General features: G+C 45.0%; 1 protein-coding gene across 4 annotated transcripts in view; it reads left to right on the top strand.

Annotated features, from left to right (window-relative positions):
• Positions 1 to 10742, top strand: part of ZNF423 (zinc finger protein 423) — a 227376-nt gene that overhangs the window by 89914 nt on the left and 126720 nt on the right. The window contains exon 1 of one of the 4 annotated variants that reach the window (XM_032701393.1): positions 1807 to 1834. The exons of the other annotated variants lie outside the window; for them this stretch is intronic. Coding sequence (XP_032557284.1) covers positions 1825 to 1834 — 10 coding nt within the window. The 5' untranslated portion in view covers positions 1807 to 1824. Of the gene's footprint in view, positions 1 to 1806; positions 1835 to 10742 lie in introns of those variants that run through there. 4 annotated transcript variants of the gene reach the window in all.

The following is a 10742-nucleotide window of genomic DNA, read 5'->3' as shown; positions in this document are numbered from 1 at the left end:
CTGTTGGGGCTGTCAGGGACATGATATTACTGCGTCAGTCCAATGGTTTTAGTTGCCCTTTCTCTGTTGAACTGTAAGCACTGTAGAAAGTGAAGAGGGAAGAATGCCTAACTTTCCCATCTAACACCTAGAGGCCTGGGTGACAGTTTTGGATTTGCCATCAAGAAATAATGCAGGTAGTGGGGATGTTCTCCCCCATTTGCCCTCCTGCCCCGTATGCAGTACAACCGTGGATGGGGCCTTTCCAGATCCTCTTCCGTAAGAATGGTATCATCTGCAAGACTTGGGCTCACCAGGAAGAGAAGAAGAAATTTCACCTTTACAGCCCAAGGTCTGGGGCATTTTTTGGATTGCATCTGATTTCTGTATAGAGAGTTTTTTTATTTATATTTCTTAGAGAGTTTTTTGTGTTAACGCCCCTCCTCCTTCGCCGAGAGCAATAATCATCTTGTTCTCTGCAATGCAGTTTTATGATCAAGCACTTCTGATCTTTTCAAACTTAGCTCTATGTTATACATGTATTTTGAAAGACATATTTATGCCACTGGTCCTGTGGTGCTTAAGGAGGAGGAGCCCTTTCTGCTTTGTGTGTGTGGCCGTTTTGTTTGTACCTCAGCCTCCTTCTAACCTGTGATTCTGCCTCCTCTGCTCTTTGGTTGGGTGGAGGGCAACTTTTAAGTGAAATTGTTAACATTCACTTGATGGGCTCATAAGGATCCCTGTAGGTGCCAGATAATGGTAGGTATGGTGTGGAGAAAAATAGGTATAATAGAAGACTTGAACCTATTAAGATCTTGATCATCTTATTCTTGAAACTTTGCTTAAACTCTAAATCACTTATTAACAAGGCATTTTTGTGTTTTATATAGAAGATATAAATCAGTTTATCATCCTGGAAAACACCAATCTGAATTTTGCAGTGCAATTAGTGACGAGATGCAGGTCTATATTGGTATGGTAGGGACCTCAGTGAGTGGGAAGTATGGGTTACAGCCTGCAGGTCCTCCCTAAGCTCTGCCCAGGGTGTCTGATCTGAAATCTTTTCCCTCAGGTCTTGTGCGTGAGAGGAGGAGAGAGTGTGTGTGCAGGGAGTGCTGGAACTGAAACATATAGATAGAGTCCAGGTGATGGAGAGGTTTTGTATGTGCAGATACAGTTTTACCAGTCGGACAGCTCCGTAACCATGGCCATCCAATGGCTCCGCTGTACTTGTCAATCTCCATGGAAGTTCAGGGTTTTCTAAAGAAAAGACTAAACCGTTTCCAATGGTGCCAGAGTGGGTGACAGAGAGCTTGCAGTTTAAAGCCACATGATTAAAAATAAGTTTCTTTAAAGCCCTGAATTCTGTTTATAAAAATAGATGGTGAACATACGGTACAACATAAAAATCCATGTGGTCCTGCAAAAAAAAAAAAAAAGAAAAAAAAAGTCAGAAAGCACTTTAGCCTAAACCAGATGTGCAAAAGAGAGCTCCTAAACGTATTTTGTATTTTTTATTTGTGTGTATGTGTTTGTGTATGTGGGAGATATTTTTGGTTCCTGCTAGGCTTCTTTGCAGCAAAGCCCCTTTCTAGAATTTACTTTCCTTTATTAGAGTTGCAGCTCGGCTTTGTGTGGGCCTCTGGGGGTTTTGGCCAGCCGTTGGCAATTTCTCTCAGACACCCAATTACCCCTGACGTCAATGCCGTCTCTCCCATCTCCCTTGGGTGCCCACATTTTTTCCTTTGTAACACTAATAGCTGACTAGCTAAGTGCCTGTTATTTCCTTGGCAGAAGATTTGATTGTGTTTTGGGCCGGATACTAAATCCAAAAACTATGTAAAAATGTCAATAGGTGAGTGCACATTGATTTCGGTTAGTCACAGTGATATTTGAGCCCCTTTGGGGGCTCTGTCTGGGGAAGTATTTTACAAGAAAGATAATATAACAGAAAATTACTGGAGCTGCACAGGTCTCTGGTGGATTTCTTAGGGGCCTGCTAAGTTTCTGTAGAATCAACAAATGCTTTATTAATCTAAATTTGCGGTTTTGTTCCTGCCTCTCTTCAGACGGCTCGGGCTCGCTTGGAGGAGGCTCGGCGGGAGCGGGGCGGCCGGCGGCAGAGCCCGGCCCGGCCGGGGGGCGGTGGGGAGGCCGGGGGCGGCCGCGGGCCCCCTCCCCGCCCGGCGGAGGGCTGCGGCGGCAGATAACGCGGGGGACGGAGGGGGTCCCTGCCAGCTGTGCGGGGCCGGCGCTGACTGGGAGCGGCTGATAAGGAGCCCCGCGCGGGAGCCAGGCGGCAGCGCCGCTCCGCCAGCGCGCTGCGACTGGCAAAGAAAGTTAAACACAACTGGTCCGGGGGGCGGGAGGGAGGGCTGCGCTGGAAGATAATGGTAATTGATTGAATCAAAGTCGCAGAGCAGCCCTTGGTTTTTTTTGTTGGTTTTTTTTGTTGTTTTTTTTTCTTCTCTTTTTTTTCCTTCGCAATTAATTTTTTTTTTCTAATTTTCAGGCCGAAAGTATCCGAAGAGCTCAGGTTGCGCCGAGCACATGCTGCACTAAAAGATAATAAGCACATGCCCTCTTCAGCTTTTTGGGGGAAATTCAGGCCAAGAAAAGGCACAATTAAGTAAAATGCAGGCCCCTCAAAGTTAGAATCGTGCCGCTCCAAGCTCAGCGGAGCGTGCTTTTGAGGACAAGGAAAATCAATGGCTTTGTCAGGTCGCCGGGCTGTGTGCTTGCAGGCTAGCAGGACAAGCAGTCAATTTTGCCCTCAAAGGCAGAGGATAGTGACACCAGAGAAGGGGATTGTCTGGGGACTCTGGTGCATGGCGTCCACGAATTAGGTGTTTCTGCAGCTCTTCTTCCTCTCCTGCTTCCCACCACAAGCCCATACCCCATAGCACAAGATGTCTGTACAGGAAAACAGAGATTTGTGTCGTTTGTATATTTGTACAGTTACTTTCCAGGTTTATTTTAGCCAATTTGGCTCTTTTTTGTTAGCAACTAGTCAGCCAGAAATTTTTCTTTACTTTTTGAGGGGATTTCCCCAATACAATGTTCAGGAGCAGTAGTAGTTTGTGTGCTTTGAGTAAATAAAACCTTTTAGTCTTTGGCAACTGCATCTGCAAGCAGTAAAATCTTATGTCAGCACAGCATGTCGAGTGCAGGATACCTAATAACTAGTAAACCATTAAAAAAAGTCTTCTGCTTGATCAGACAGGGTGCTTAATGTATAGTGCTGTATCTTGCCTAGCAGGTAATTAGTACTGAGGGGGGAAAAGCCTCCCCTGTGGACCATGACACCATAGACCTAAACTGGCATTTTTTCACACGTTAGAGTTTTCTTTCTTTAGTGGAGGACATTTCCTTGCTCGTTTTAAAAATCATTCTCTAAGAATTAACAGACGGTATTAGGGTATTGTATATCTTAAATGAACCTTGCAGGCTCTAACAGTGTATTCTTCTTCCCATATAGCCGCTGGGTGGGTAGGAAAGCAGTCTTGTAGTGCCAGAGGACTAGAGATCAAATGTTGAGTAGGAAAAAAACCTCCAACCCTCACCTGGGAAATAAAAGTTAAGCAGGGGCTATGGCAACCCACATTTGCATAAAAAGTTGGTTTTATTGGTTCCCATCCTGGAACAAGTGTATGTATGTATGGGCTAGTGAAATGAATGGGCCTTATTGGGGTAAGACACTGTGGTTTATCTTATCGTGAAGAAGCTGGGATTTTCACTGGAGCTCTGTCATGTCTTCCTTGGAATGGCAGCAGAAGATTTCTTTGTATGTGGGCCAGAGTTCATAGGATTTCTTCTCAACTCCTGAAACAGGGTAGCATTTGCTGGCTGTATGGGTGGGAGCAGGGTATCCTGAAGCCCCGAGTGTTGTTGCTGTGAATCACAGCTGATACCCTATCAAACAGACTAATGGGTCTCCTCTGCTGAAAGAGCTGGTAATCTGCCTTGTCATGACCACTGGTTATGAAAGGGGCAAGTCAGCTGTGAAGAAAGATGACTTTCTTGAAGGCACCATGTAAAAACTTTGGCCTAATGCCAACATAGCTATTGCTGATCAACTTTGGCAGGGACATGGTTCAGATTAGAGAGTCCTTGTGTGGAAAGAAGAATTTTTTTCTTTCTCCTTATAGGCTTGAGAGCCTACGGGGTTAATGCTGCCAACCTCCCCTCTTTGACATTTCAGGTTCCAGTATAATTAAAACCACAAATGTAATGAGCTCTGGTCTCCTTGGCCACTGCAGTGTAACTAACAGGGTGACACTGTCCTTCTCTACCTTAAATACAGCTGATGAACTGCCCCTGGGCAGTCAGATGTCTTTAGACTAGAGCAGTGTTTGGTAGCACCCCTTTCATCCTCCTCCGACCTTTCCCAGCCTGGCCAAGCTTCCTCATCCTGTTGGCCTCAGAAGTGCTGACAGCGATATGGAAAACAAGTGCTGAAACAAAAACACTGTGAGGTCATTTGTACAGATAAAAGTGAGTAAAATTCATGGAGATAAGGTGCACCCACACAGTGCCTGCCTACCTCTGTGCTAAGGCACGTTGCTGACAGCAGGGCTGCTGCCAGGGCTGTGCCGTGGGAGGCAGAGCCACTGCTGCTGGCACTGAACACCCACTGGGCCAAGCCACCAGCCCTGCCTGGGAGGGCTGTGGGGAAAGGACAAAATCTGCTTCTGCTGGAAACACTTAACAAATGACTCCCATGCTAAGGGGTGATGCTGAGTTTTTGGGGTGTTGGCCAGTCTGTAGGGCACTGGCAGCTGGCAGTCATGGGCAGCTGGAGGAAATGGCCTCTCATGAACAAACTCCTGAAATTAAAGGGGGCAGGTTTTAACTTAAAACTGAAACAAAAAGCACGCTGGCCGCGCTCTCCTGGGTCGAGGCACGTTGGCGACTGTAGGTTTTCCTGTGTTGTGTCACCTCCACTGCGGGTGCCGCGTGTGTGAGCCCCAGGCAGCCACAGCAGAGCCGCCACGGCAGGACAGACACGCTGCGCTCCCCACGCTGAGGTGGGACCTGTTCTCCTGACCCACACACCTGTCTGTGGGGTGGAGAGGGGCCAGGGGCTGTAGTGGGTGGAATGGGACATGGGGAAAGGGATGGCGAGGGCGTAGGCAGGGGTAGGTGGAGGAAGTTGTGGGAAGCAGGGGGGCAGCAGGCACCGTGTGGGGGGCACAGTGGGGACAGCACCTCTGAGGAAAGAGGGAGGCTGTGGCCACCAGGCCAGCCAGCAAATACTGGGGCGAGTGTTGGTGCAAGGCAGCTGCAGGGGCTGCTCCTTGTCTCTGTCCTTGTCTGCCCCATGTCTGGCAGCGCCGCGGGGTCTGTGCTTGGGGTGCCTGTGGGCAGCTGCCCACCAAGGGGGCTGCCTGCCCAAGCTGGGGCAGAGGCAGAAGGTTTTACTCAGCTCAGGGAGCTGCAGGTGGCACCTGCCCTGGGCTTGTGCTTTCCTCCTTCCTGCAAAGGGGTGATTTTCATCAGCTGGGCTGGAGACAGGGGGGATTGCATTAACTCAGAGCAGGTGCCCTGGGCAGCCTCCTGAGGGGCTGTTCCTCCCCAGCCTTGGGCAGCACAGGCTCACCCTTACCTGTTTGACTGTGCTCACTCAGGGTGCCCACACAGCAGAGAGAGGATCCTGCTCTGCCACTCTGGCTGTCCCTGGGGCCGTGGTGGCACCTCTGCTGAAGTCCCCTGAAGCAGAAGTGAGCTGTGAACCACAGACCACCAATGAAAAGCATTTTAAGTAAGGACATCAATGTGGCATCTTTCTCTTGAGCTTCAAGTGGAGCATCAGCTGATGAACAGTCTTAAGGTTTGTTTAAAAACTGACTTTTATCTGTATTCCTTTGCCTTTCCCAGAGCAAGCTCAAAAGGCACACTGTTGGATAGTGGATAAAGGAGGACAACTGTATGTTAAATACCTGAAAGATACCTTCCCAGTAGTTCACTGGGAAACAGGGTTTTACACTTGTTTTGCCACATCCTAGCTTTTAAATGTACAGTAGGATATAGACAACATACTATGAGAAAAGCTGGGCAAATTCCTGGAGCAATAGAGGTAGGAGAGTAATAACAGGGTAGCAGCTGCTTGGGAGGTGGCAATGGATGGAGGGGAAATACCAGCGTGGGAGGGAGCAGAAAAGGAAAGAATGTAGAGGGAAATGTCGCCCAAATGATTTCTGTCCCTTTGGTAAGAACTTGGGACATTTATGAGTGAAGCAACTCCTGTTTTTCCTGGGATGTTTCCTCTTCCCTGCATTTTTACAGGCCTGTGTGGCCTTGCAACCCTCTGCAAGGTCCTTGCAGGTCCTCTTCCATTCCTGGATGTGGGTTACACCTATTACCAAAGTGTCATTAAGGTATAGCATGGTCTTCAGGTGATTACTCTGACACTAAGGTTGTTTTTGCCATATAATTTGCACAGTTTCACTCAAGTCACAGCCAGAACATTGCATCTGCCCCAGAGAATAAGAGAATTCACTAGGTTGTTTTAAGTTGGTGCTGTGGAAGCATGCAGGAATATATCCAAGTTAAAGGGAAATGGTCAGATTGGTTGCAGAGTTCATCAGCTTTTTAGTTGCATTAGGAATCTCACATGAGTCTTTAAAAATGTTTTAAAATTGAAAAGCTTTAAGGTTTTTTTGCACAACTCATTGCACAAAAATGATCAATATGAGTATGTATCTCATACAGGATAAGAAGGCAAGTTCAGTAAGGCATCAGTTACTTTAGGTTTGAGCTCCATGTACATGAGTAATAAAAGTACTGCACTCAAGCACACTAGCACAGAAATGGACATGGGAACCAAATGTCCTGGTTCTAGGAAGCTTGGCCAGGTAGTATCTCCTCTACCCAGTGAGAGATGGGCTTCCAGGAGCTAGTCTATTATAGTAATTTTTCTAATAAAGTATCTTAAAAAAACCCATAGTGATTATATTTTCTTCAATATGCCTGGTGACTTTCTTGTGGTAGCAACAAAATGACTTTGAGAAACAGTTTATGTGGAGGTGATCTCCATGTGTCCTTTCCAGACGAAATTACTCTGCAATTGATCGTTTTCAGAAAAAAGAGATCTGTAGCAGAATGTGAAGCTTGAGTTTTGTTTCTGGTGCGGGTTGAAAAGGCTCAATGAGCAGTGCTCTGTTCTAGCAAAGTTAAATGAGAATTAACCAGGTGATGGACTTCCACAGTCAAAATCAGAATTCCACAGTCCCAGCGGCAAGTGTTGCTTGAATTCCTGGGTAAATCACTCAATTAGCTCTGCAAGATGCCCTTCTCTTGAGTTAGAGACCACTTTAGGACTTCCCTCCCTTTGCAGCAATACCCTTGGGTTTCCAGAAAGTGAGACAGGAAAAGGCACACATGCTCTAAGTGACGGCAGCTTGAGCTCATTACTTTTGATTTTTAGATACACTGGCATTGTCTCAACAGCATTGTCTCATATTTATGAAAACAGACTACTTATCTAGGGGAAAAGTGTGCTTTTCATGCATGCTTAGCCTGCTCCAGTTATGTATGAGGGCCCAGACAAAGCACACCATGGCTTGGGCAGCCCCAGCATCTACTCTGAAAGATGCAAAGGCAAGACACAAAGTGGAGATAGCCCTCCCATGCTACCTTCTAGCAGCCCTGTTTGGTGATCCCACTATCTTCCTAAGGTCCTTTGAACAAATGCATGAAAAATAGCTGAACTATTAGAAAATTAGTCTCTCCCATGAATGAGCATGTTAGCATTTTTGTCGTGAGATAAAAAAATTAGTCTTATTCAGCACCATCCCTATTAATTTGCACTCCTTCTTGTTAATTCATTTTGGAGTGTTTTGGAAGATTTCTCAGCATCTACCAGTGCATTTTGTGGGACAGTCTATGGAAAGGACAGAACATTTGCTGAAGAGCCTTTACTGTATTTTCCCATTAGAATTTCCTACTCAGTGCTGAGGTTTCAAGAGGCTTTGAGTGAGATGGTTGAGCCCCCTTTTGAACTCATCATGGATTTTTCTTTTCTTTTTTTATTTCCTTTAAAGTTTATTTCTTTCCTTATGGCAACCACCTTTTGCCAAATGAGTAAGGCACTCCAGTTCTTCCAGCCTTTTGCCCCATTTACCACCTTCCAAAAAGACTGCTGTGGCTGTATGACTGCATCTCAGATTTTCCCTGGAGTGATCTCTGATTTCTTTTCAATCAGTTCATTTAATTGACCATGTTTATTTCCCTAGCCCTTGTGGCTCCCTGAGTGCAGCTATTCGTCAGAAGCTGGATGTTAAGCATCCTTTTCATGTTTTACCTGGAGACTTTCTTAAACCATCTCATCTGTTCTTAGCATTTGGGGCTAAGCCCAAAAGGGAAGCTCTCTCAATCAAAAGGCTATCTAAATGGATAATGTGGTACTTTGAGACGTGTAACAAGGAGGCAAATGTCCCAGTCCCACTGCTCCCATGCTTATCCCACCAGAGCCACAGTAGCTTTGAAGGCTTGCTTGGGCAAGGTTCCCAACGCGGATGTTTGCAAGACAGCTAACTGGAACTTGGTACACGTACCTAGCATACTGCTTAGATGTAGAGCCTAGGCATGATGCCCACTTTGGAAAGCAGCTTTGTAGTCTATATTTGCTTAATTTAGTCCTCAGCTGTCCTGAGAATGGCATGTTAGTGTCCAAGAGCAGGAAACGATGGAGGCAACTTTCATCAGAAAGAAGAAGTAACTTGGCACTCACTAGAGTTTGGAGGCTAAATTGCCTCTTAAAAGATCATCCTTACTGCTTGTCTAAGGAGTTTCCAAGCTGTAAATAGGATGGGAAGAAGGATGCCTTTGTGTCCTGTGTTCTCCTTTTCTAGATGTTGTCTTGGTGACGTTAGCTTCTGTCTTCAAAGTCTATAAAATTCTGTTTGAATGCTTTTCATGCTCTAGTTTGGCATACAGCATAAATCCAAACAAACTGACCTGAGACAGGAATGCATTTTCCTCTTCAGTGAACTTCTGTCTGTGTCCACTTCTAGTATCTATGTTAGCAAATACAATTTCTTGGGAACATCCCAGAGCTTTTCTTATCCAGAATATTTTTAAAAGTGACAAAGCACTGTTATTTCCTAGAAAGTTTGGTCAGCTTCTTGCACATGAATTTTTAAATCACTGTTCTATTATTTCCTTATGACACTTATTTTTATACTGTCTTTTTAAAAATAAACACTGGGGGTTGGACTAGATGATCTCCAGAGGTCCCTTCCAACCCTTGCTATTTTGTGATTCTGTGAAACATAAGTCAGGAGTAATTAGACAGAAACGCACCACATTTGAAGCATAAATAGAAGGAAGTAAATACTACAATGTGTCACTCCAGTCAGTGATCAAACATCCAAATTTTAATCTTGATGGCTGAGTTAAATAAAAAGAGATCCTTTTAAATAACTTGACATTCCCTTAATGATTCATGAAAGGTAAATCTGAACATTTGACTTCCTTGAAATAATACAGCTAGTTTAAATTTTTATTATTTTTAAGTCTGCAGCCAGCACGCTGGAGTAAGTTATTTGCAGTGTATTTTTAAAGTCCATATTGAAATATTAGCCATAACTGTCTGTTGTGTATAAAAAGGGGGGGGGTATGTTTGAAGTTTAATCATGCTTCTACTTATGCTCAGTCCCAGAGCAATCCTTTTTTCTGCTGCTGAGCTCAAACAGCTAGTAGCCAGGTTTGATCTGCTGCCCCATGGAGCAGTGCCCTATGTGAATTTGAAGTTTTCTCAACCCAGGAGGCCTGCAAATAAAGACTAGCCTCAGGTAGCCAGATCTCTCCTTCCCAAAGCAGCTCCTGGGGCGCTGCCTGGAGCAGTCCTCCTGAAATTGTTACAGGCAATTGCTATAGACCATCTCCACTACTGCCCCTCTTACCCCTCCTTCTCTCCTCCCTCCTGGCATAAGGGAGGAGTTTTGGAGTCCAGGAGTCCTGTTTGACTTTAATAAAATGAAAAAAAATAAAAAAAATAAAAAGCAGAGCAGTTTGTAGGGAACTGGCACAGACTATGGAAACAGGAGCCACAGCAAGACAAAACCCAGTGGCCTTCAAAACTTTTTTCCCTTCTTTCTCACCACATGACTTGGAGGATGTGGACAGTAATTAAAGGACCCCCTAGCTCCTCATTTTCTGTGCCTGGTCCTTTGATCTGGTTCGTGTCGGGTAGCTATTTTCATTGTTCCTGTCTTTTCTTTTATTCTCACCCAGCCCCTTTGATGTGAGCAATGATGATCTTTAATTCCAAAATAGGAGATGGGCAGGATAGCAGTACTGGCCTTATATAATGCATCTTTCACATCTTATTTTTAAACTTGAGCATAATAGGTGTAAGTCAGAGCCTGGGGAGCATTAACCCTTTCCATGCAGGGGAACTGCCGAGGAGGTTAAGAGCCTATCACTTTTGGTAATGTCAGTCAGGTTAATCTTCTGTAGATGCCTACAGATGCATTTGTGAAAAAGATTATTGTTGTTATTATTATTAATATTATTATCATTATTGTTATTGTTATTTCCCTGCAAATATGATGGATCTCGAAATATAATCTGGAGGGAGTTTGTCCTAATTGTTCCCATGTGGGAAAAATGTGCTGAGAAAGAACAGTAAAGCTAATGCAGTTATTCTGACTGGCTTCACTTGGCAGCACAGTGGGAGTGAAGCATACTGTTTATTAGTGTATGTTAATAAACTATAAGGGACAAGCTGCAGGTGGTGGTTTATAAACTGTTAGCTCAGG

This window comes from Chiroxiphia lanceolata, chromosome 13, assembly GCF_009829145.1.
Source record: "Chiroxiphia lanceolata isolate bChiLan1 chromosome 13, bChiLan1.pri, whole genome shotgun sequence".
Taxonomy (NCBI): domain Eukaryota; kingdom Metazoa; phylum Chordata; class Aves; order Passeriformes; family Pipridae; genus Chiroxiphia; species Chiroxiphia lanceolata.
This window is presented reverse-complemented; position numbering and strand designations above follow the sequence as displayed.